The 27832-nt window shown below is 40.1% G+C and overlaps 1 protein-coding gene across 7 annotated transcripts in view; it reads left to right on the forward strand.

The window, feature by feature from the left end:
* PPARGC1A (PPARG coactivator 1 alpha) overlaps positions 1-27832 on the forward strand; it is a 654387-nt gene that overhangs the window by 588689 nt on the left and 37866 nt on the right. For all 7 annotated transcript variants that reach the window (XM_086705322.1, XM_025921412.2, XM_086705321.1 and 4 more), the window contains 3 exons: positions 22178-22372; positions 24438-24560; positions 25421-25625. In XM_086705322.1, coding sequence (XP_086561448.1) covers positions 22178-22372; positions 24438-24560; positions 25421-25625 — 523 coding nt within the window. The remainder of the gene's footprint in view (positions 1-22177; positions 22373-24437; positions 24561-25420; positions 25626-27832) is intronic.

A 27832-nucleotide genomic window follows, 5' to 3' on the forward strand; every position in this document is an offset into this window, starting at 1 on the left:
CATAGCCATTCATTCATTCATTCATTCATTCATTCATTCATCTGGGACTTACTCAGTGTATGCTGTGTTAGATACTCAGAATATAAAAATAAATGGCACATCTGTCCCCAGGAAACACACACAGGTAAACATTTTTTGAAGATGAGCCCTGCCTTTGAACCAAACATTTTAGTACAGTGCATCTTAATAGTATTAAGACACGCCTTTATTACTGACATTCAGAAAATGAACTAAAACGTATAAATGATAGCAAACATGTGTATTGCCATTTTTATACTGATGGTAAATGCCAATATGTGAGGCTTTCTATATGGCATTGATAAACTTCTATTATATAGCTACCATCAAAGAAATCATGCTTCCCCCCCACCCCCCCATTGTGGCTTCCTATTTTTATTTTAGATCATTCCTAACTTGTAAATAAAATAAAACTCCTGCATTTGAATTAAAGATAAGTAGACTGATAAAAATAACTGAATACAAATAAGCTCATCTTTGTGGGACAAGGGCATCTTGGTTTGAGTTTTTATTTCTTCTTTCAAGTTATGTTTCTATGCTAAGCCTGTGGGATTATTTGACTCTAAGACCTCTCTGGCAGGCCGGGTGAGCTGAGAGGCCTTCAGAAATGTGTTTGTGTTGCCAGTAATTGGATAGGTCCATAATCAGTTTTTGTGTGAAGTCTAGATGTGCCCGTGATACGCCTTCATTGTCCAGGTCAGAGGGGAAAGCCTGGATGTGTTCATACGCCAGAATGTTAGGAGAGGTCTGTTTTATAATGGTCGTCGAAGGGATTTCCATGACCAAAATAATGTATGCTGTGGTAACCTTTTGCTAAAAATTCTGTGCCTTGATAAGCAATCCCTTGCCTAGATTCCTGGTGACATGAGTTAAAACTAAAAATGATTCTCCCTTCTCAGAACTAACCCCGAGTATCCAAATGGCTTATCTGACACTTCTCATACATACAAGCCTTGGGAGATAGTGCTATTTTCATTGTCCTATCTCACTTCCTCGACTAGATTATAAACTCACGGAGGAGGGCAAAAATAACATTTAACAATAATTAGTATCTATCAGAAGCCTCAATGGGCCAGGTAGCATTCTGTGTGCTTTACGTGTTTTAATCCATTTAATCTTGACACCAACCTCGGGGCAGGTGTTTTATAATTGTCTTCATTACCCATGGGGAACTGAGTCCCAGTGTTCAGTAGCTTGCCACAGATCCTCAACCCTAGCGAGTGGCAGGGCCAGGATCCCCGCCCACGCAGAGTGATCCTGGACCCTCGTCCACGTCACTGCACGGCTTTGCGAGATGTCTCTTGCCTTACTGAACGATGACTCGGGTATGGAAGGGGCTCCACAAATATGAAATGATCGATTTACCAAATAGTTTCCCAAATGTTTTCATTATTCTAATAATCCTGTGACCCATTGTAAGAGAGCACATCAAATATCACTACCCTAGTGTAAATCTTGGTTTTGTGCAGAATCTTCTGCGCCACCTCTGTTTCTTACGTGTCTCCCACTTACGTGTCTCCCACTCGAAGAGATGTTTCAGAGAGTGCCTTCCACTAAACTTCTGGACTTAACGTTTAATCAACCTGTCAAGTTTTCAGTAGTTAGAAGTTTTGATTATGGCTTTGCTTTCTATGGCCAAAACATTCTTCTAATGTAGAAAACCAATACCCTACGTGCTGAATGCTTAAACGAAAAGTTCTTTTCTGGAAATTTTTTTAAAAATTTATTTATTTTGAGAGAGAGAGAGAGAGAAAGAGAGACAGTGCCCAAGAGGGGAAGGGGCGGAGGGAAAGGGAGAGAGAGAGAGAGAAAGATTCCCAAGTAGGCTCCAATGCGGGGCTCGAACTGGCAAACCAGGAGATCATGATCTGAGTTGAGGTCGGATGCTTAACTGACTGAGCCACCCAGGCAGCCCTCCCCCCAAAAAACTTCTTCACAGATAGGTGCCTTGTACAAAAAGGAAAACCTGTGAAAACAGGTCTATCATAGCTCCATCATACAATCAGAAATAACTTTTCCTGTAATTACTTCATGGAGATCATCCTGTTAACCTGCAAACACCGCAACGCACTGTAAATTCCCCGAGGACAGTGACAATGTAGTTGAAAGGTGAAGTAATTGGTCTACAAACGGCTCACGGGCAATGCATACACACTTGCATATCTCCGTCATAGATCTTGTACATCTCTACTTCACTTCATCAGATAAAGGCCGACGAAAATGTGCTTATGAAAAGATGAAAACTGGGCTTTATATGATAAGCATAAAATGTGGTATGATGTGCTAAGACACTTTAAAAAAGAGTTAATTTAGTGTGCTTACAGAATATTTAACGGGACAGGAAAAGTCAAACAGGATCTTAAGCCCCACTTAGGATTTTTTTGAGGAAACGAAATGGGAAAAGCATTTTATATCAGAGATAACTTAATGAGGAGGTGCAAAAATGGAGGAAAAACAAATCAGAGGAGAGAGTGAATCCAATGCCAACGGGAAATACTGTAAGGATGACCGCGGGAAGTCAAAGTCAGGGCTGTAAGGAGAGCGGGAGGGGGTTCTGATCACATCTCCTCATCTTCTGGGTTCCTTCGAAAAGACAGAAACTTTAGACGAAATCTCCAGTATAGTAAATCTTGTTAACTAACATAATAATGTTTAAAATCTTTTAGAGGCATGCTGTTTAAACAAAACCTATGTCTGGACTAGTTCTGGCCTGAGGACCTTCAGTTTGCAACCTGAGCTAGAAGGAGTGAAATGATAGAAGGATGTAAGTCTTGATTGAAAATGTGATGGCATGCCTTTCCAGTGGGGATTAGTTGTCATTAAACAGATCTTCCCCCCTGCCCCGTACATGATGAGGGCCAGTAATAAAGAAAATGTGCTGAGTTGAAGAAAACTGGAGTCTTGGTACTCAAACTGTGGTCGTGGACCAGCGGCGTGAACATCATCTAGGAGGTTGTTAGACACTGAGAGTCTCAGGCTCTGTGAATCAGACTCTGCATTTTACCGACATCTTCCGGTGATTGGTACGCACATTATTGTCTGAGAAGCACCAGATATCGGACTTAATGTTCTTGTTTTCAAGTAGCTCCTGTAAGACAGATCATACCCCAAGAGTCTGAGCAGAGAGCCAAATTTCCAAGAACCTTTAGAGTTACCAGTGGAACATGGAACCAAAAAAGTTCACTCTTACTAAAGCTTGAATGGAGCAGTTAATATGGTAATGCTGACATATTTAGTAATGCTTTCAAAGCGTTAAGTTCTGTACGAGAATTGGGCGAGCCAATACAGGGCTCGACACAGGTAATGCACTTATTTGGTAACCAGTAAATTGCCTTCCATCGTCCGTAAATGTTGAATCTTGGACAGCTGATAGGACCCTTTGCTTTCACGTGTGTTTTCAATATTGTGCTCGGCTTCAAGTATGAATTGAATAGAGTGACCTTTTGATACTGTATGAAATTGACTGCATTTCCTAAGATTCTGTGGTTTCAATCACCATGAATTTTTTATATTGGGCCGTTGCACGGGCCCCAGCTTAACGACCTCTCGTTATTGGTTCTGATAATGCAGTCGGCACCTGTACAGCCCGTTGTTACTAGTCTGTGTGAGAGCACGTGTGCGTGTGTGTTCCCAGTCAGAACTTCATGTCAAGTGTAGGGACAATATGTGGTTTTCCCAAATCAAATCTAATCACTCCGTGGACTGCAAAATGTGAACGATTTTGGGTCCGGTGATGGAAATTGTGTTCTAGGGTGCTAGCTGGGTCCTGAATTTGCGAGATGGATAAGTCAATTAGTGGTTCCTCAGTTTATTAGCAACTTAATTGTCAGAATGTAATGGAAACTTCTGAACTGCAACAACTCATTAGAGGCAGTGAAACATGTGACTTTCTTTTTCTAGAAGAATATTCAGTGAAGTGTGTTTTTTTCCCCAAAGAGATCTTGAAAATAAAATTAACAATTAAGTTTAAATGTACACCTGTGAAGGTATGAAGAGTTTTGAATTCTGCTACTGGAAAAACGCTCTGGAAAAGTTATGGGTACTGAAGAGAGGGAAATCTGGCTTCAAATTTCCAGTCTGTTTGGTATAGAATCTTAGGTGAGTTTCTTTTCTTTCTTTAAAAAAAATTTTTTTCCCCAAATTTTTATTTAAATTCTAGTTTTAGGTGAGTTTCTTAACTCCCTTAATCCTCAGCCTCTCTATCTACATAAAGGTGACATTGTAGATATTTCAAAGGATTGTAATGCAGATAAAAGGAAGGAGCACGTGCAAAGTGTTTAAAAACACCCTAGCCCACAGCAAGAACTCAAAGACGACTATTTTTTTGTCAACCTAAATATTTTTCTTCACTTGCCCTTTATCCCCAAATCAGTTGGATTTTAGAGCAGCCTTCTTTCAAGATTAAAGATGTAATCATTAAAAAACACATAGCCATTGTATTATCTATCAGAAAGAAAGCTGTATCTCCCTGTCATGCTTAATACTTGAGAGAAATTGACAGTTTCTGCCAAAAAAAAAAGAGTTTACTTTTTAGTTCCCTGGTAGATTATGGTTTGATTTTATTTGGCCCTTATGGCAATAATACTCTGATGATCAGTGTCACAGAAGCTCAAAGAAAAATCTTGCTTCTCCTCTAATGTCTCATTATAGCTGGAGCCCCCAACGATCTTGGCAACGTTTAAGAATAAAGAGGAGTTGAAGAGTTGTGTGTGGTGATAAAAACGTTAGTTCACATTACAAAGAGAGTAATTATTTTCTGGAGCCCGCAGCCCCAATGAGGAATAGAACATGAGAAGAGTATTTTATTTGTAACTTTAAGTGATGATGCAATTATGGATTATTCCACTCTTTTTCTAATTCCCTTTTCTTTGGTGTTCATGTTTCTTTTCCATCTGTATTTTTATTTTTTAGTCTATTTTTCCTTCATTCAACATTGAAATAATTATGTTGTGTTATCTACCAGTGACTGCTGGGCAGCTAGGATGCTGTAAGCATCATGAGGACAGGGACTGCGTCAGTTAGAACCACTTTGTGTTCCTGAAACACCTGAGAGCCAAAAACATATCTTGGAAATCTACAAATGAATAAAAGAAGAAAAGAATGAATAAAGCCAAATAAAACATGGCCATTGACTTGAAACAGCTTAGATATGTATTGAGGCCTTCTTTCCTTTTTTTTTTTTTTTTTTAAGATATTATAAACAATTTAAGTAAAATGTCTGCTGCATTTACTGAGGACTCTATTTGGCCTAATCATATTTTTAAGTAAAATGAATTGTTCTTCTGCCTTGTCATCTCCAAACAGATAAACTGTGCTTTTTCATATATATCTTCTGTTGATATTTCCTATGACTCAGTGGCATTTGTTTTTGTTTGTTTGTTTCTTGTTTTGTTTTGTCTTGTTTTAACGATATTTTTGTCCTAGGTCAGCTCTTCCGACTGAAGGCAATACCTGTAGGGTTTTATAAGTTACTAAACCCAATTTGTTAGGTAAGGAGGAAGGCTATTTAATCAGGAGTAAACGTTGTAAATGGCTTATCTTAGGTAATAAATTCTTATTAGATAAGGTTTCTTTGGATTTCCTTGTTGGTTTTGCTCTTTTATTCAGGATAGCATTTTGAAAATGATTCTTGAAAAGGAACATCATTGGGGAGTCTGGGTGGCTCAGTTGGTTAAGCATCCAAATCTTGATTTTGGCTCAGGTCGTGATCTCACTAACCATGATATCAAGCTCTGCATCGGGCTCTGCACTGACAGCACAGAGCCCGCTTGGGATTCTCTCTCTCCCTCTGTTTCTACCCCTCCCTTGATCGTGTGCATGCGCGCGCTCTCTCTCTCTCAAAATAAATAAATAAATAAATAAACAAATAAATAAATAAATAAAAGGAAAATCGTTAGAAAAATAGCAGGAAATACTTATGTAGTATTTCATGGTGCCCATCACGCCCAGTACGTTACTTCTTACCACACTGTTGTAGGGCAGCTATCTTTGCTGTCCGGTTGATGGCACTGGGGACACAAAGCCCAAATGCCTCTCCAAGAATATAGGTTAGCAAGGGGCAGGTTTAGAACGTGAATCTGGTCTTGGGAGACCACAGCTCTTAAGATTTTGACTACTACTTTGGAAACTGTCACAGGGGACATGCCATCAATAGCAACAGCAGCAACTTGAGAGGCCTTGGATTCATGTTTCAGAAATACTGAACTACCGAATGCTCTTTCAGGGGCAGACTGAACAGCAATTAATGCTGTAATGGCACAGAACTATTTCTCTGTCAGTTGCTAAAGCCTGGTGTTTTCCTCTTATGCCTGGAGGTGAAAGATCTACTTCAGGGCCGCCCTTAGCTGCTACCATCAGATCTTTCACCTCCGAACAGATTGCGGTTGGCTGACGTCATCCCGACAAACAGACCTGGAAAGTTTGTTTACAACCATTGATGTCACCTGGGGCAGAGAGGACTCCCCGAGGGGAGCATCCCTGTGGTTCCTCCTTTCCTTCCACACGTTGCTGTGGAGTCTCAGGCAAACTGTCATCGTTCTTATATGGGATGTTATCATCTGTTTGATCTTGTGGGGTGATTTGAGGAAGAAATACATCCAAGTGAAGGATTCAACCATAAAAGGGTAGTACAAATTCGGTAAATATTGTTTGATTGACTTAATCTGAGGTGCATGTATCTTTAGCATTACATTTTTATCTAATGCTTCCTCAAAGCACATAGGTATTATGCTATGTTTACTTCTGGTAACCTTAGGGGATAGATAGCCATGGCAGATTTCACGGCTGCCAATTTACAGATGAGGAAATTAAGGCCTAATAAAGCCAGATTCTAAGCCAGGGCCCCAAAGTTGAGTAGACCTGGACTGACCTTGGTTAATTACATAGTCACACGTGAGCTTCTTCTCTTGTCCCTTTTATCACACACCATACACGTTTTACAGTTTTATATTTGTATGTTACAGATACAAAAATGCTCATCGTAAAAAGATTAGGAAAAAATTCAATTAAGGTCATCTCAAGTCACAGTTCCTTATAATACTTTGGAGTTTATTCTTTCAAATGGCTTCCAGTATGCATGCCTAGGTCATGGGCTGAACAAGTGCTCCTGGCTAACTTTCTTGATTGATTTAATGCTATTTAATGGGTATGTTTCACTTTAATGACATACATCTATGCCATCATTTTCATGGATGTAGAGTGTCATGGTGTGGCTTCTACTGGACGTCTTCTTCCTTTAAGCTCAAGCTTTTATAGCCTGACCTGCCTATGATCATAGTAGGTAGAGTCTTGGTTGGTAGGTGTCCCTGCCATCTGCCAAAGAGATCTGTTTGAGGGACTTAATAAGTACTGAAGGAAGCATTGGAGAAAGATACTGATAGGCACAAATGAAGGGGTTCAAAGGTCGAAGCTCCCAGCTACAAGAGCGTAATTGAGGCAAGAATTGGGGCCCAGGAAAGAAAGCCTTCATAGTAAAGAGGACTGCCTTGATATGTACCAGCTGAAGATGGAACATTCAGAGTCTAACATTTTATGATAGAAGACATGGGTTTCAGGTGTCACAATGTGAGACAGCTGGTCTACCCTGATGGGAAAGCCGTCTCAGCTTTAGCCCATAAGATAGATCATGGCAAATATAGTTACCTTGCCTCAAAGACTCTACCATTCACTCTTTTATAGGAGTAATTCTCAGTCCTGGTTCCCATTAGAGTCCCACCAGGGGAGCTTCTAAAAATACTAAGTCCGTCCTCCAAAGAGACTGATTTAATTGCTCTGGGCTAGGGGTGGGAGTGGAGGGCAAGCATAAATAATTTTTTGAATGCTCACCTAAGTTTAATATGTAGCCAAAACTGAGACTCGTGGCTTTATAGGCATCTTCCGCTTGGTATAAAAGATGGTCAGCAGGAAACTTTTCTTTGCGTGAAGTTTTTGTACTAAGAAACTATATTTTCAACAATTTAGGGATTTAAGTGTTTCTAAGTTATTCCACCCCTTTTCCAAGAAAAATATCTATGCTCTGCTTCCCTAAATAAATCAGATTTTTAAAAAATATTCGACTTTCCATAAATAAAAGTGGACTTTGTATTGTTTTATCCGTTTATTTCTTCCTCACAGTTGTTTATTTTGTTTACAGTAATTTATTTTGTCAATCATCTGCCTTTCCTGTTAGAATAAAGCTCTGTGAGGGCAGGAAGTTTTAGCTGTTTTGTTCATTGCTAGATCAGTGTCATGAATGCCTAGTGCACAGTAGGTACTCAACAAATATTGAATGTTTTTTGATGACAGTTTGATGTGCAAATCATGATTCCTTTTTTTTTTTTTTAAGTTTATTTATTTTGAGAGAGAAATGGATCACACAAGCTGGGGAGGGGCAGAGAGAGAGGGAGAGAGAGAGAATCCCAAGCAGGTTCCGTGCTGTCAGTGCAGAGCCTGATGTGGGGCTTGAACTCATGAACTGTAAGATCATGACCTGAGCCGAAGTCAAGAGCCACACGCTTAACTGACTGAGCCACCCAGGTGCCCCTCATGATTCCTATTTTCAAGAAGGTTATGCACAAACACACAAGAAGGTTAGGCACAAATGCACATGATTCCTATTTTCAAGAACGTTACACACAAACATGGAACTTTGTTACAGTCCAGGATTTCTAGAGAGGTCTGCACTGGGAACTTCCCATGTGCAATATTCTAAACAGTGTAGAGGCCTAAAGAAGAAAAATGTCAAATGTAAGAGAAAGATTCTTTGCTAGTATTTCCTTTTATTCTCCAGGGAAGCAACATGGCATAGTAGAAAGACTAGGGAGCCCATAGGCCCCAAACAAATGCAGATTTAGATCAGTTCCGAATTGACCTTGAGAAAGTCTGTTTAACACTTTATTTATCTGTCTTCTCATCTCCAAAAATCATACAGTTGGATGAGTTGACTTTTTGGCTCTCCCTCTTCAGTATTTCAGTGACTACATCCTATCATTATGTGAGCCTATTGTTAAATGACTTTTTTCTCCTTTTATTGTCCTGTAACTTTTGAATTTTTATCCAGTTTGGTTTGTACTTCCTTTGTCATTTTCCGCGTTGTTACAGGCATCTGTGCTTCCTTAATCCAGTGATCAAGGTCACTTTAATAAATGTCCCCTTGTATGTTATTAGCCACTTAGTCTAACTGGGTGTCATATGCTACCCTACTGTGTGTGTTCACCACATATGCATGCAAATCGCTGAGAATCATGAGTGATTCTGCATCAAGAACTGACTCAGTATAAAGTATTTAAAGATTCCTCACGAAGGGTATACTCATTCTGGTATTAAGAGAAGCTCAGTTTCTAAATCCTAGGAGATTGCAGCCTTACTCAGATGCTTTGCAAACCTAGACCCGTGTGGAATACTTAGATACAAAGTCATTGAGATTGCTCATATTGTATTCGTTTGGCAAGTATTTACTGACAACCCACTATTCTGTTCAGAACACTTTAGTAGGAAATGGAAGTTGCTCAAGGAGTCGAAGACCCAATCCCGGGCTCCAAATGGCTCCTATTCTCTTGGGGGAAGGGCCCTGCACGGCACAGAGGATTACCAGGAAGCACACGGATTTCCTTCACCCTAGATGTCCCCACAGAGAGGACAGCTTGCCTTTGAATAGCTCCTAACCACCTTGAGACAATTTTCTCTCATTTTAATGCCATTGCCAGATTATTGCAAGTAATCAGATCATTTGATGTTCCCCGAATCTTGGCGTCCCCAACCTTAATGTACCGTGTACGTCCAGGTGCCAGGGATCTGCAGCTGCGTGGTTTGCACCCATCTTGGGGTGCTAAGCCTTCATGAGCCAATAGCATTGGCCTGTGTAATAATACCTTCCAAGCACTTCTCTGGGACAGGAAATACACTATCGTATAGAGAATTTATTGGTTGTAATGGGAAATTCTTACAAAATGTCTTACAGAGTCAGCCTAAAAAACATGCTTATGCCCAGGGTTAATATAACCTGCTAATTTGCCACAATAAAATTTTATGTGTCGTTTATAGGATAGGCCTTCTTCTGACATCCTGGTGCCGCTGTTCTGATTGATCAGTGCTCGTGTGTAATGTTTGTTAAATATTTTCAAGATCACTTCCCTCCCACTTATACCAATATGTAAACTCTGAAAACGTTAATGTCTTCCTCACTGCAAGTTCTCAGCTCAGGACTTTTATACTTTTCCTTTCTCTGCCTAGAACATTCTATTACGGCTTGCTACTTCAAATGCTATCATCTTGTCTGTCTCTCTGTGTATATATCAGTATATATACATAAACATTATTGGATGTATATATTTTGCTATCAAGTACGCATACACACATATTCTATTCTTCTTATGTTATGTTTTGTGTATATATATGCAAAACGTATTATTATGTTATATAATAACATAATAATTGTATGAAATTATATATTATTATATGTACTCTATATGTTATAGAGTACATATATTATATACCCTCTATGTTATAGAGTACATATATTATATACTCTATATTATTTCTCTCTATATGTGTATGTATACATTGCTTATCTATTTATCTATCTTTAGAAAGGGCTCATTTGTTTATTATCTGCCTTCCTGCCTCCACCAAAGTGAAACGTAGGTTCCTAGAAAACAGATTATAGCCTATAGTAGGCACTCAATAAATAGGTATAAGTAATCAAAATATATGTACATAAATATAGTATAGGTCTGCATGTGTGTACGTGAATGGTGGATGCATCCAATGAGGATATCATGGTTCAGCCTGGTATGGATTTCAGGTGATCAGTCCATGTGATAAACATGCAAACAGCCAGTGATTATGTCAAACTGCATCTGTTAACTCCAACATATCAGCCTTAACAAGTAACTGGTAGACAGTGACCTTTACACCAGTTGTAAGGATTTTTGAGCATTCTGAGCATTTTGAGGCCACGCTTAAAACCTCTATATTGTTTAGGCTTATTGTGTAGAATGGTCTTCCCTTTTCCCTTCATTTGTTCGTATCCTGTGCCAACTCAGTCCACTTTCAATGTTCTCTCCCTTATAGTATTTTCCCAGTAAATCCATTTTTGTGTGTCACTTATTTTGAACTCAACCTAGTGTATAAGGACTATAATAATGACAATGATAGTCCTTGCTATCTATCAGGCACTGTGCTACATGATTTTCATGGATTTGTTCAAAATAAGCCCTCAACTGAGGTCTTATTATTATAATGCCCTTCTCCGACATGAAATCTGAGACACAGAGACGTTAAGTAACTTACTGAAGGTTACGCACCTTGTAAGTGATGAACTCAGGATCCAAACATAAGCGGTCTAACTTCAGAGTCTATATTTTGCCTCACCGCCTCTGTCATAATAACATAAAACTTGTATAAGGCTTTTATGCACTTCTTGAGCTGTAAAAAATCTGAAGAAGTCTAGAAGTGTTTCAGAACTCTGTGAAAGTATATAGAAGAAAACCCTCAAGAACCAGTTGGCATGTAGTCTATGTAATCAAAGAGACTACAAAACCAAAATGAACTTTATGATAATGATGATGGTAAGAATATGTTGAAGAAAGAGGAGAATGATTGGCAATAAAAAGAGTGAAATGCCATCGGACTAATCAAAAAGAAATTCCGGGAGTAAATAACCAGTAAGTTACAATCAACAAGGAAGCATTGACTATAAAACATCTGGGCACATAATGTAAGATATTGGAGATAAGAATTCACATAGAGTAAATAAAACTATGTTATTAATGACTATTAAGAGCTGCTAGAGTTGCCTGTGTTAGTAGGGATAAGTCTAGCGCACATGGAGTCATAAATTCCAGTCATAAATTGATCTATACACTACTCAACGGCCACAAAACAGAAAATTACCCAGACCTGCATGATTCGGAAACTCTTGGGGTGCTTATCAAAACTGCAGAATCCTGGACTGTTCCTCCGGGATAACATTCTCAACTGGGGGCAGTTTTGCCTCCCGGCAAATGTTTGACAATATCTGGAGACGTTTTTGATTATGTTGATAATTAGGGAGATGTTACTGGCATCTAATAGGTAGAGGACAGGGCTGCGGCGAAACATCCTGAAATGCACAGGACAGCCCGTAACAATAAATCATCTGGCTCATAATGTCAACAGTGTCAACTTTGAGAAACCCTGATCTAGAGGTTTTGATGTAGTGGTTTGTGATGAGACCTAGAAATCTGTATGTCTATCTGGGGATCCGTGTTATTCTTTTTTTTTTTTTTTTAAATTTTTTTTTTCAACGTTTATTTATTTTTGGGACAGAGAGAGACAGAGCATGAACGGGGGAGGGGCAGAGAGAGAGGGAGACACAGAATCGGAAACAGGCTCCAGGCTCTGAGCCATCAGCCCAGAGCCCGACGTGGAGCTTGAACTCACGGACCGCGAGATCGTGACCTGGCTGAAGTCAGACGCTTAACCGACTGTGCCCCAAGGGATCCGTGTTATTCTTACAAAGGCTTTAGGAGCTTGAAGATACATAGGCTTTGAGGTAGGGATAGACTATGAAGAAATGAAGGGAAATGGAAAGAACATTTTAATAGAAGGATGGATCCCACCCAGTAGGACTGAAGATATAAGCTCCGTGGAACACTGGGCCAGCAATAAATACTGAGAAGGAATCTCAAAGCAATATCCTCTTTCTACATGGAAGGCCGTCAGGGGATGTAATTGCGGTTCCCCACCTTAGTTCTTATCTGTTGATAATTAACTCATTTTGTATCCTCTAATATGAATGTAGATTAGACTAGCGCATGCCCACTCTCATTTTTGTTCCATCAATTTGGTCATAAAATTCCAACATATAAAGAAAGGGAGTGAGAACAAGGTTTTATCAGATATACCTAGTTTGACAGCCAACCCTACCTCTTATCAGCTGCATGAATTTAGGGCCACCAATAGGGTCAATGGGGGGTTTAAATGAAATAGTATGTACGGGGAAATTAACTCCGCACTGGGCACATAGGAAGCACTCAGTAAAAGTCAGTTGCCACTTCATAGTATTTTTTTTTTATTAAAATAAAATGTACTGGTAGTAGTATTTATGAAACTATTTAAATGAACAGAAAAAAATGTGAAGTTGAGGCTTAAGATGATCGGTATCTTATATCAATCTTAGCAACTGATTATTTTGTACTCTGTTTTGATCTAAGAGGATTGAGAAAATCCTGCTTCATAGAAACGAGTATTTGTAAATGGCTCCAGGTTTTAAGCTGCTCACCCTCACTTCTCAAGGTATTTTTTTTTAAATCCTGAGACCAACATAAAGTGATTCAGCATGGCAAGTTAATGCAGTGGTGGTCTCCACTGTGTTTATGATAGGAGAAATAACACATTTGAGTGTGCATGTTGCTTTCTAAAAACTAATTATATTGCTATATGAGCTCAATTATATAAATACATAAATATAGCATATACTACAGCGTTTATTATCAGTCCTTATAGCACTTGCACTAACATCCACAGCTCCATGGACTACAGTTCGAAAAAGCCTCTGGCTACTATATATTCCCACTTTGTCGATGAGTGTGTTATACAGTAAGGAGTAAAGAAGCTCTCTCTAGTCCAGATAGATTCCATCCATTGTTTTCTCTTGATTAGTGAGCCTGATGCTTCTGCATGGACAGATAGTAAGTTGGTCTGGCATGATTTTCTCTTCACAAACCATCTTGGCTCTTTGGAAATTTTGCAAATTAATTCCTTGATGATCCGTTCCAGGATCCTCCCAAACACCAGAGTTGGGGTGAATTAATCTCTCTGTTTACAAGACCTATCCCCACCTCTTCCTTTACAAAAAGTGTACATTATGTTGACTCATACAATTTCAGTACTTTGGGGCTTAATTCAGAATCCGCCCCTCTGTAGTTCTGTTCAAATTTCCTTATCTCCCACTAAGAAAATATTGGCTGTTTGGCCTATCAGTTGATGTATGAGAATGAATGCAAGCTAATTTTATATTATAGCCGAAGATGAACACCATTTAATTAGATGGGGGTGGGAAAAGGTGGGAATTATGAACAACAATGACAACAACAACAACAACAACAAGAAAATGAAAAGTCACATTATATTTTTAGGATTGGTTCAACATTTTCTTTGTGATGCTTATTCATTTTAAATAAGCATCTACTATATGCCAAGTGCCTTAGTAGTGATCAGACAGGTCTCACGGTGCTTCTATTTTAGATAGACTAGGAACACGGTAAGTCAGTAAAATATATTGAGTTGAGTTATAGAAGAAAGTGTCAAAAGGAAAAATAAATTAAGGTAATGGATAGAACGTGCTCGGAGTAGTTGGAAAGGTCCAACTGAGAAAGTGACTTTTGGGTAAATGAAGGGATGAAGGGGCAAGTCTGTGGCTATCTGGTAGAAGAGCCTTCTAGTAAGAGGAAATGGCAGGGGCAGAGGCCTTGGAGCAGGACAATGCCTGGCATTTCTGTAGAGTAGTACTAAGATCAGAGTCGTTGGAGAGGATTGAGACAGATAAATGGGGGCATTGACAGGGTCAGGCAATGTAGGTCTAATATAGGGCAATCAACCATACACCTCAGACTCTGATAGTCTGGGCTAATACCCCAGTGATTGAGGATTTACATGCTCAAGAGTGTTCTGGCTTGGGTGCTCAATTACGTGGTGATCCTAGGCTACTAGGTCACTCTTAGGATTTTAACTTTTAGAGACAAAGAGAAGCCTTGGAGGGCCACATCAAAAGGGGGGCAGGCATGACTTAGATTTTATCAGGATCACTTCATCTTCTGGGGCTCCAGGGCGGCTCAGTTAAGCAGTGACTCTTGATTTCAGCTCAGGTCATGATCTCACGATTGGTGAGATCAAGCATCGTGTCAGGCTCCGTGCTGTCAGTGAATTGGGATTCTCTCTCTCTCTTTCTCTCTTTGCCCCTCCCCCTCTTGCACATTCACAGGTGCACAGGCTCTCTCTCTCCCTCTCTCTCTTAAAATAAATAAATCAGTATTTTTTTAGAAAAGGGATCCCTTTGTCTTCTGTGCTGATAATGGGCTATTGGGATGGGGAGGCAGGAAGCAAGGGTGAAAACAGCGGAGCCAGTTGGGAACCTACCAGATTATTGTTTGGGCATGTGCACCGCAGCCAGAGTTGAGTCATTTCACTTGAGGCTGTGTAACTAGTTAGTGGTGCAGAAGGGACTTGGGTCAATTGTCTTGACTTTCACTCCGGTGTCCTTTACACAGAGCCCTGTTTCTTCAACCTGAGAACAAATTGAGTGCCAGACTAGATCTTTACAGGCCCGTTAAGCCTCCTGTGTGGTAGTACCACGTGGTTGCTTCCTCTTCATGTGGTGAGAAATGGACATGAAACATCTCCCTTCCCCCCTTCCAAATGATAGCTCATTTTGAAGCCTCAATCAAGATTTTCTTAAGCCTTTCTCTTGAACATCTGTATTTCCACCTTGGGCTCATGTAACCTCTTCAGAATAATGAATTCCACATGTTGGGGGCATGCTTATTAACTCATGGATGTGTGATATAAGTGGATAGGTAGGATGGAGCCTAATACCGATGTGAACACACATTATTTGGCTGCTTAAATAGGATCATAAATGTTAACAAAAACGAACTAGACTCCCACAGGTGTAAACATATCTATGGAGGGAAATCTTCAGTTTTGCTTACATTTATTTTCATTTGGTTCTCATTTTATTTTTACAGGAACTGTCTTCAGTTTTTGATCATTGCTTCCCTCAGTTACAGTGGCTAACCGGGAGGAAGGTACATGTGCTGATTACACACATATGTAGTCAACTGCAATGGAATATAGGAGAATACACTTAAGAGATTGAAATGCACATCTACATAGATTCTGTTTTAAATATGTGTACTTGAGATGCAAACTTTTGTGTGTTTGTGTTGGGGGCATGGTATCTATAGGCACATTTACATACATGGTATTCTTTTTTAAATTATTTTCTTTTTTTTTCTTTTTTTTTTTTAATTTTTTTTTTCAACGTCTATTTATTTTTGGGACAGAGAGAGACAGAGCATGAACGGGGGAGGGGCAGAGAGAGAGGGAGACACAGAATTGGAAACAGGCTCCAGGCTCTGAGCCATCAGCCCAGAGCCATCAGCCCAGAGCCTGACGTGGGGCTCGAACTCACAGACCGCGAGATCGTGACCTGGCCGAAGTCGGACTCTTAACCGACTGCGCCACCAGGCGCCCCTTAAATTATTTTCTTAATGTTTATTTATTTTTGGGAGACAGAGACCGAGTACAAGCAGGGGAGGGGCAGAGAGAGGAAGACACAGAATCCGAAGCAGGCTCCAGGCTCGGAGCTGTCAGCACAGAGCCTGACGCGGGGCTCGAACCCACGAAGTGCATGATCAATGACCTGGGCAGAAGTCGGACGCTTCACCAACTGAGCCACCCAGGCGCCCCCTACATACATGATATTTTAAGTAGCCTATATGTCCATGGAGAGTTACCCAAACAGTGAAATTAAAATTTGTGTTCTTTCTATTAACCATTGTATCAGTACAACTTTAAATTCCAGCAACTTTGGCATCCAACAGAGCAAATATAGTGTCACATAATGTGCTTATCTTATCTCTTATGGGAATAAAATAGGGGAATAAGCAAATTCTCAGGGAGTATGTTAGAAATGAATAGATACAAAAGTATAAAAGAGAAAGAGAGTTGTTTGAGAGTGAGTATTCAAAATATTAACCTCTCCAGCAGAGGCTCAGACCCCTCAGAGCGGATGCATACAACAAACCATCAGTGACGTGGGATCTGTCCTGATTAAAATGCTTTAAAGGAAAAAAAAGCCAATAACCTCAAAGTCTAATTCAGTAGTCTAAGTCTGAATTGTTATTTTTTATTTCATTTCAAAAAAGAAGAAATTATTATTTTTTAAATTTTAGTTCAGCTTTTTGCAAATCTTGAATCAAACTTTATACATTAAAACCAAAAATTATACATGTAAAAGGTTTTTTTTTTGTCTTTTTGTGCCTGAAACAGAAGTACGGAACTTTATGTATGAAGATCCAGGAAAGGGACTCCTATGATCAATTGTATTTCTTATTTGAACCCCTGAATCTATCCTAAAAGTCACTTTTTCATTTATTTACTTCAACTCCCAGTTGGGGTCTAGTGGGACAAATAATCCAAAATAGTGGATAATCCAAAAATGTCATTTATATTTGGCCTCAGAATGCATTACCAGATGTTACTCTAGCAGATTTCCCTTCCTAATTAGGCCTCACTTAAAGGAGGAGTTAATTTTGTCTTCATTAGCTGCTTCCAAATCAGCGGGATGGGGCAAGGAGGAAGCTCAAGGCTTGCTGGGTATTTGGGAGGAAGCTGGCCCAGTGCTAAAAGTCGGTGGTAGATCGTGCTCAAAGAATGAAATTCAAATATGGGCAATCAAGACGATGGGCATATACACTGGAGATGTTTGTTGAGCACCTTCTTGAAGAATTCTCAGGCTTTTATCAATTCTTTTTGCCTCCCTATTAACCATGAGTGCAGAAAAAATTCTGTAATAGGAATTAGGCAGATAATGACCTAAAATTTTATATAGAAAAAAAAATAGAGGCTCAGAGAGGTGAAGTGACCCCTCACATAGATTGATCTCGGAGTAAACAGTACCTAAGATACTGAAACTGATTAATGAATGATAAGGAGACCCCACTGTTTCCTTCTTATTGATGATTTGAATAATGAGGAAGCAAGAATTCTCCTGGTCTAATTCGCATTAAGAGAGCTAAGATAATGAAGCTGTGATTAAATGGCTATTAAACTATTTTTATCAAACAGAGATCAAGCGAGTGTGAGAATCTGGGGATGCAGAGTGTAATTGCAATTCTACAAGATGTGGAAAAAATTACTATCATAAGCAGGGCATGGTCCTTCCATAATAGCCTGCATTTAAAAATCTTTGGGATACCACATGCAGTTTTCGCTTCGCAGTTCTCCCTTCAGGTGTCGGTGAGCATCTCAGAGTCCCTCATTTCCTCCTTCATTTAGTAGATTTAGTCACTCTCTCCGCACCTGGGCAAGCTGAATGCATGTCTGCCCCACCATGTGTAATCAGTTGGAAGATCCTTTTGCCAACTGCTCACAAGGGAAGCAGGCCCAGATATGACGTACTGGATCCCAAACTGCAGTCTCGAGGTGACTTTGAGCACTTGGAGGAGCAGGATCGACCTTCCTTTAACTGTACCCTTTGAATGAGTTCACACTTAGTGCGGGTCAAATAGGGACCCGGCAGTCCCAACCAGCGATCGTAATGAAACTTCTGGTTTGATGGGGTGTGTTGAACTGTCATTTGTTGGTGACGAACGCTTCGGAATTGTTGAACATTCTAAATGTTGGGTTGTTAGTATACATGTACGCCTGTCATCTGTCACTGGAAATTTTGTTGATGAGGCGTCTTTACTCCTGGAGCTCCCTTAGAGAGTGAGTGTCACAGTCACACAGACCTTTGTTCAGGCCGGAAGAATAGCACCAGGCTTGCGTAAGGAGAGCCCGAGGTTGACACCCACCAGGGGAAGAGCTGCCTGATAGGTACAGAGCTCCCCTGCGGAGATGCCCATCGGCCTGGGCTCTTTCCTTCCTTTCTCCACCTCTCTGCTACCACCTGGAAGACTGAGCTCAGCTGTGTAGTTGTCGATCGCTACCGAACTGGTGACCCACTCTCTGGTTTTCGCCTCTCTGCTTTTCTTCTCTTAACTTATATGGAGCTCATAAGTGTATTTTTGTAGGAATGGTAATTTCAAACGATTAGAAAGCAGTATCAGAGCAGAGTCTTTGAAGGGATATCTTGTAAAGTCACTTTACAACCTGATGTATTTCCATGCCCCGTCACCTGTGAACAGGCATGTGTTAGGAGGCCAGTGTGCTTCATCTGCAATGACTTTGATTTATTTGCTCTGTAAATTGGGACCGAAGCGATAATGGGAAGTGACATTAATTGTTTACCAGAATCCTTTTTGTCACATCCATTGCCTTCTCTGGAGTGTGTGACTGTTGAAACTCATGCTAAACTAATTGATATTGCCACAGTGAGGAGCAATGTCCACTCACCTTTATATACAGGAGTATGTGTTGAGCTTCAAAACGAAAATGTCATCAATAAATATTTTAATTTCCCCCCCGGTCTTCTATGATTAGACAAAACATGGAGAATTTGAAATAATAACATTTTCTTCTTCCATAATTCAAGAACAACTTGATTAAATGGTCTCTGAGCACCTGTCTGAGTCACCCACATTCAGGGATGGTAATAAAGAGGTTTAATAATCATTTCTGATGAACACGGATTAAATAACGATTACAGTCCATACTGGTTGACTACCAGCCTGCCCTAGCTACCTACCCCAACACACACACACACACACATACACACACACACACACACACACACACACACTGCCAATCTTCCGTCCCACAACCCTCCCTCCCATTGTGGTTCCAGTAGAGAGAATTTAAATGGCTGTGGTTTAATCAGATCTTGTAAATTAATTATGACATTATCAGGCTCCACTATTTCTGCCATTGTTTTTGATGTACATTCACCCGGGCTTTATTAAAGAAATTGGAGAAAACTAGTTAATTTAAGTGTTCTTTGTCATTCTGACTTGATTGGAATTATTGTAGTTTGTTTACACGAGGGATGGAACTAAGGCGCTATTGTATTATGTGATTGAAAGCAAATAGAGGCTTGTAGTGTTGCTGGAAAGCCAAACACAAAATTTAAATCGGGGTAAACAAAATTACTCATTTATTGGTAAACATTCTTAACTGTTTTTCTTGAGCTATTTTTGAATGCCATTGAAATAAGCCTTTCTGAAAATTGGGATACCTGGAAAAGAAGCCCAGTTCACTGAGTTGTGTGTGTGTGTGTGTGCTTGAGATATCTTCAAAGATTGTTTTTATTAGATAATATGCATACATTTACATTAATGTAAGTCTCGTGATTTTAGATGATTTAAAATAATATATATTTCATTTAAATATGACTTCTATTTAGGACAGATTAATAACCCGAATTTGGTTTTCTGTATGTGGGGGAATCTAAATTAAAAGAGGAGAGATTGGAATCTTTGGACACTAGGTTATGACCCTGGACAGAAAATAAGTGACAATCATTTCAGTATCTTTATTATTCAGATTACATGGACAGATCCAGAAGAATGGAGGCTGGGGGATATGCTCACTAATGTTTTGTTATTAAATCAAGCAATTTGTTTTTGAAGAATTGGTCAGTTTTGGAAGAAGTGGTGCCATTTTGGAGTTAACATTTTACCCCTCTGATTAGGATTTACCTCCTGCATTGGAGCCTTCAAACTCAGAGACTTGTCATTCTACCCCGTGTGCCCAAAACCACTTGACTCATAGCGTTAAGTCCAGGAGCATTCGAGAGATACATTATGCAAACGTAAGAAATGCTAGTGAAATCCACCTTGAGGACAAATGGCTCTTTTTGGGCCCTTGAATCCAAAAGAGAAAGAAGTCTGTGGTTTTATTCCTGGATGGGGGACTCCTCAGTAATGAAGGAAAACAATTTTTATGTGAAAATAGAATGTATACGTGATAAAGGCCTGCCTAATTTCTCTAGTAATACAATTTGATTTTCTGATTAGCTGTCTTATTCTGTGATTCTTGTAATTTTGTCAGGTCAATTAACTGGAGTTGAGTGCTAGAGAGAAAGGACGTGTGGGCACTGCTGGCTTCATTAGATGTCAGTAGCTTAGGTGCCTTTTGTAATAGAATCTGTGTGGGATAATTTAGCCGATATTGTTAATGTCATAGCATACAGAACTTAAAAAAAAAAGATTTATGAAGCAGGTCAAATTGGACAAACAATGTGAAGTGCTATCAGAAGGGGGAAAAAGTGATCTACACAACATACATTCTAGCTACTAAATGCAGATCAAGGAATTATTCAGCAAGGAAGCAATGACGATACCGTGTGCCAGCACTGGCCCTGGTTGCCCAGGTGCATGGGGTATAACACATTTTCCTCTAAACAAGGTGTGTAAGCCCCAACTTGGGAGATCTTGAAAGTTTTTGTGCAGAGTCCTGAAATAAATATCATCTTTTATAATACGTTATTTACACATTCTTCCCTTGCACTGGAAGGTTTATGAGGGCGAAGGTTGGTCTTTCTCTTTTTATCTCTAACACCAGGCATGGCCCTGGTATTGTAGGTGTGCAGATGTTTATGGAATGAATACCTGAAGCTTAACTCTCCAAGGGTGTGTCGATGGGCATGATTGTGGGAGTTGGAGAAACGAGTTAGGATATGTTTTCAGGAGCCCCCGTTCAGAGTAATGTTGCACTAGACCAGTACCCCAGCCGCAAGAAATGAATGCATTTGAGAGACGTTGCAAAGCAAGACTCTACTTAATGACTGACCAGATAAAGAAGACTCGGGGTAGTTCTAGAGTTTGAGTCTGCAGAACTGTTACCCAAACTCAGGAAGTCAAGGGAAACAGCAGTTTGGTTGTGAAAGGGCCTGAGTTTGGGTTTTGAAGGATGAGGGAGCCATTATCAGGTAGAAATGTCCAGCGGGCAGTGGTAGATTTATGACTAAAGTTGGGAGAGATGTCAGGGAGGGAAATAAATGGCTGTGGAGTGTTCAGTGATGAGATTATAATTGAAACCATGAAAGTGTATAGTTCCTCTTGGTATCGTTTCAGTTTCTGGTGCTGTTCAAACTGAGGGTTATCTAAACATTTTGCCTGTACAGGAGATTGAAACACTGCATCCGCAGATGAAATAGATGATGGTTAAAATGCTCTCAAGTTCTAGAGATTCTCTAGACCTTCTCCTTTGGTTAGGGAAACAAGACATAAACATGGGGAAAGTGCGAGCAAGACGGAGTCATACCCAGTCGTGATAAGCACTGATGCCATAAATTGCTAAATTGGACAGCTCAACAATCAAAGACCGGTACCGAGAGGTATCAGTTAATTGTCGGATTCAGACCCAAAGTGAATTTGGAGTTTGAGGAAGACAGGATCTTTTGTATTCCGGCATGAGCCTTCAAAATTTCACGAATAGTTTCCTCATTTGGATAAACATGATCCGCCTATGCTGATTGATAGCGTTACCTATCGCCCAACGTCAGCTCATCACGACGTCTGTTTTTCCGTTTTTGCAGAAGATAGATGAAGAGAACGAGGCGAACTTGCTAGCAGTCCTCACAGAGACACTGGACAGTCTCCCTGTGGATGAAGACGGATTGCCCTCATTTGATGCGCTGACAGATGGAGATGTGACCACTGAGAATGAGGCTAGTCCTTCCTCCATGCCTGACGGCACCCCTCCGCCTCAGGAGGCAGAAGAGACGTCTCTAGTAAGAACCCTTCCTAGTGTTTAACGGGAATTGGAGTTGCCTCTGGCTACCCGCTGCATGGGTATGACGTAGTACCAATAAGGTTTGGGTTTTTAATTTAGACTGATGCCAAAATAATTCCCGAGCACACTCGGAGCTGCAAATTCTTGTGATTTTGTGTTTAAGAATGTTGGTCGTTAACAGTCTTCACGTAGGCTTACGGAAGTTTGTTTTTAACTGTCTATGGCTGTGGATGTGTGTGTATCGTTATTTCTTAGCATCATTTATGTTCGTGGTAGAAACTTAGAAGATGTAGACGACCCGAAATGAATGCACCAAAAATTCACCTGTGATTTCAAATAATCTCTAATATAAAAAAGGTTGAAATCTCCTCTTGTTTTAAGATCTGTCATCATATTTATGAATTTTAGATATGCATACCTGTTAGTGTTATACATGACTTTACTGTTTGGAGATGCTCTAATTCATTAAGAGATTTCTTATGGTTGGATATTTGGTCTTTGTTCTGTTTTTTCACCATCATAAATTATGTAATAATCGACATATCTGTAGTTTTATTCTTATGCCCGTGATTCTAGAAATAAAAGGTAGAAAAAGGGATATGCAATATTTTAAGGTTTTTAGATCCATAATTCTTATGAAGATTGAAAAATAATAGCACATTTGCAACCTAAGTTCCCTAAATTTATGGTAGGCAATGAAGAGTGAATTTGTTGGCAATGAAGAGTAAATTTTCTTTTCGATGCAGTGCTTGACCAGAATTTTATTAGTTCTAAGACACAGTTTACCTTCTCATCTATGGTAGCCATTTGTCATTTGCCATAAATCTGATGTAAGACCACACTATGTAAATTATGGAACGCTGTTCTCCAAACTTTAATAATGTTCCTTGGCATGCCATTTAGAGGTTGTTTCTCTCCCATCTCTAAGTTTTTTAAATGTGGAAAGCACTCCATGTAAACATATGGAGACTCTATTCGTATGCCTGTGCATTTTGAGTTTTCTGGTTTAGAAGAAACTGTCTCATAAGTAATTGTTTGGCTCCCAGCACACACACACACACACACACACACACACACACACACACACCCCGTTTCTCCATGTCTCTTGATTTCTTCACATTGATACCAGATGATTTGCATCCGCATAACTGATTCGACTAGGAGGAGTTGTTGATTCAGAGTCATCCTGCCTGTCCAAGCAGGGAGGTCCCAGCAAGCCAGCAAGTCAAATGAAGAAACAGGGGTCAAGAAAGAGTAAATGACAGGGCGACTGGGTGGCTCAGTCGGTTTAAGCATCTGACTCCATTTCAGCTCAGGTCATGGTCTCATGGCTTCGTGAGATCAAGTCCCGTGTTGGGCTCTGTGCTGACAATGCAGAGCCTGCTTGAGATTCTCTCTCTTCCTCTCTCTCTGTCCCTCCCCTGCTGATGTACACGTGCGCACACACAGTCTCTCTAACAATGAATAAATAAACTTAAGAAAAAAAGAGAGAGTAAATGCTTTGCGTGAACCAGAATCACATCTCCCGACTCTATCTACTTACAAATCTTTTTCAGTGATAGCCACACTTTCATCACAAATATTTGAATCAGTAAAGTTAAAATGGATTGTGAAATATCCTTCAAAGCGTTGCGGAATATTGTATATATTTTCACTTGATGCATTTGGGTTATTGAGGGGACAGAATACATAGATTCTGTCCCCAGTCCCCAGTTCCTCATTTAGCAAGGCAGCATTTCTCATCTAGTAGGTGTTTAGAAACCCTTTCAGGAAGATCCTTTTGCCTGATTTTATCTTTAAAAAAAAGTCAAAGTAGACAACACTTAGTCTCAAATGTAGGGAAGGGACATACTTTCACAGTTGGTAGTGTAATGCCAAATTTTTCTTTTTCGAAATATGTTTCCTTTAGCACTATTGTGCCGAGGTGTGAATATAATTAGAGAGTGATGGAATTAATGTTTATAATTAAAATTAATTAATTTTAAGTTTAAAATTTCAATAGCTTATTCGGATGCTTAAAAGATGCATAACTTCTCTTGCTTTTCCCCCTGATATGTTTCTAGCTTAAGAAGCTTTTACTGGCACCAGCCAATACTCAGCTAAGTTATAATGAATGCAGTGGTCTCAGTACCCAGAACCATGCAAACCATAATCACAGGATCAGAACAAACCCTGCAGTCGTTAAGGTACGATGTGAACTTTGTAATATAGGAGGGAAACTAACAAAGGATTTTGCTTGAAGCTGTAAAACAAAGGATAGGTTTATTTCTACGTATTCAGTTGGGATCCCGCAGTTGCTTTCTAACTGTGAAACTATATGAAATGGGTTTCCAAAAGCAGCGCTCCAGCTACTTTAAACTAGAAAGAGTTCATTTATGCTTTGTCTTCGGATGATTGGAATGGAAGTTCCACCGTCTGTTACTCCTCGCCCACTTTATTAATACGTGCGGCAATGTGGGTTACAATAAAATTTGCTGATAGGCTGGTATTATCTAGGAGTGACTTTAAGATGCAGGACTGCCGTTTTGCCAGCTGTCTAACCTGAGAAAGACTGTTCTGGAATCACCGCAAAAGATCTGTCTCTGCCATTAATTGGATAGAATGCTGGCAATGACATAATTCGGTTAGCGGGCTGTATTAAACAATGTTTGTCTTGCCATTCACTGTGAGTGAAAACGGAGCGTTAAGGGGTACTTAAGAGAATTGTGAATACGGGGCTCCAGCAATCAGTGGCAAATTAAGGTTTAAACCAGCTTATTTTTTTTTATTCACAGTAAAGGCGCTATAGGGTCTTGTTAGTTACATGTTGCTGAGTAGGAACATTGAAATGTAGGAGAAATGAAATAAAAAGCTGCCTAAATGTCATTTAGGAATTTTAAATGTAATTTTCTTTCCTTGTTCTGCAAACAATTATTCACAGCTCATAGATCTAGTACACTTAGACTGAACACTTCATTGAAAATCTCATCTCTTCCGAAAACCTATATCCATTCTGATAAGGTTCAGTTCACTAATTTTAGCTTTTTCTTTATGCCTCGTTTTTAAGACCGAGAATTCATGGAGCAATAAAGCGAGGAGCATTTGTCAACAGCAAAAGCCACAAAGACGTCCCTGCTCGGAGCTGCTCAAGTATCTGACCACAAATGATGACCCACCTCATATCAAACCCACAGAGAACAGGAACAGTAGCAGAGACAAATGCACCTCCAAAAAGAAGTCCCACACACAGTCGCAGTCTCAACATTTACAAGGTAGGCTGGGGACCCAAACACAGGCTGCCGGGGAGGAAGCCGAAGGCAAACCCGGCCTGCACCGGGCTGCGATGCCCCCACTTGGGGCTTTTGCTCCGCGGCCATCTCTCTGGAAAGAGGATTCAGCACTTGGGTAGAGATTAAGGAAAAAAAAAAAATCTTTCCTTGGACACAGGTTGAACATGTCCTCTTTGGCTGATATGCGGCCGAATTCATAATCACCAAAAGGCACCTGAAATGTGAACTGGATGGGGAGGGGGGCGGGCGTGTAAAGGGAATAGCTACCTCGGACAAGGTTTATGTGAAATCTGAATTGCTGAGATAATTGAAATTCTGAGCAAGCGGGGCTAGGCCAATATTAAAAAGGTTTTATTTTTTCCCTCTTCTTTTTTTTAATTTTTTTTTCAACGTTTATTTATTTTTGGGATAGAGAGAGACAGAGCATGATCGGGGGAGGGGCAGAGAGAGAGGGAGACACAGAATCGGAAACAGGCTCCAGGCTCCAAGCCATCAGCCCAGAGCCCTACGCGGGGCTCGAACTCCCGGACCGCGAGATGGTGACCTGGCTGAAGTCGGACGCTTAACCGACTGCGCCACCCAGGCGCCCCTTCCCTCTTCTAATAATGGCAAAAATGAGGCATTGTTGATTTGCTGTACATACCTTAAGAAATAGTACATAATAATGTATGCAGCCTCTCCCGATTATTAAGTGTATTCTTTCCTTTCTTTCTTTCTTTTTTTTTTTTTTTTTTAAGACCACATGTTACACTCATAGATTTTATTTTGTAAACAATGATTTGGAAATTCCTGGAATTTATTTTCATTTGCTTTCTATTAAAAACTATGGCCGAGAGCAAACTAAGCATCTGGGGTGATTTTTATTATTCCCATACATTGCTGGAAGGCCGATGCTTCTGAGGCAGATCAGGGTGATTTGGGGAAAACCTGCCTTGGCCGAGATATAATTTTCTTTCTTTTTGGCTCTTCCCTCACAAAAGTCCTGTCTGAGAAGCTTATGAAAGTTGCTGTTGCTTTAAAATATCCCAGCTTCCACATTTGCCCTACCTTTAACCTTATAGTGGAAGCAGACATATTGTAAAATAGCCATTACAAACACCCACTTCTTTTTTTCCCCTTTTGTTTCCTCAACTTCCCCTTCCAGCTGCAGAGTGGTAGTCCCTGATCCCTGTTTTGAACCATGATTATTTCATACAGGTATGCCGTTGCTGCTGCTTTTAATAAGTATTTTCTTTCCAGTGTTTTGAATTTCCCTCTCTCATCCCTATGTCCCCATAAACCTTCTGGAACCTTCTTTCAGAGTTTGAAATTGGCTTTCAATGAGGTTTTCCCTGGTGGTTATCTCAAAATCACTTGGCCAGCCTTTTCTGTCGGTTCAGGGAAAGAGATTTCTTGAAATGGGCCAAGCTGTTTTGCAGCTCACCTTGCCCTGATTGGCCCCTCACACGCATGCGCGGGACCAGTTTCTCTTAGAGCAGAACCCGCGGCGCTTTGGGACGCAGTGGTGTGGAGAGAGCCTCAGGGGAAGGGGGCGCAGCTGGGCTTGCTCTAGTGAGGGGATGAAAAATTCACTGGGCTGCTCTCCCCCTGGTCCTAGTGTGTCCTAGTCATGAGTTCAGCGTTTTTGGAGCTGAATTTGGAGTCCTAAGCCGGCTGAAACCCTGTAGTGCATGAAGCCAGACAAGCAGCACATGTTCTAAACATGTTTTTTTTCTTTTGTTTGTTTGTTTGTTTTTTAGTTTGTTAATTTATTTTGAGAGAAACAGACAGCGCCAGTGCAGGAGGGACAGAGACAGAGAGAGGGAGAGGGAGAATCCTAAGCAGGCTCTGCACTGTCAGCACAGAGCCCCCGGTGGGGCTTGAACCACCAACCATGAGCCTGACCTGAGCTGAAACCAAGAGTTCAGTGCTTAACCGACTGAGCCACCCAGGCATCCCTAAACATCTTTTTAATTTTTACATTCTTAAGACTTTATTTGGCCCTTTTGGATTTTGAGAGTTTGGGGGGTTCTTGGTTTGTTTGTTTTTTAAATCCATTTATCACTAATATTACTGTAACCTCTTAAAAAACCATGACAGTGAGGCGTTAACTTGGCCTGTGGAGGATATATTCCTTAGAGACCTGCTTTGTATGGGTATTTATTTATTTATTTATTAAAAAAAATTTTTTTTTAAACATTTATTTATTT

Source organism: Puma concolor, chromosome B1 (genome assembly GCF_028749965.1).
Source record: "Puma concolor isolate L17-30 chromosome B1, mPumCon1.1.hap2, whole genome shotgun sequence".
NCBI classification, from domain to species: domain Eukaryota; kingdom Metazoa; phylum Chordata; class Mammalia; order Carnivora; family Felidae; genus Puma; species Puma concolor.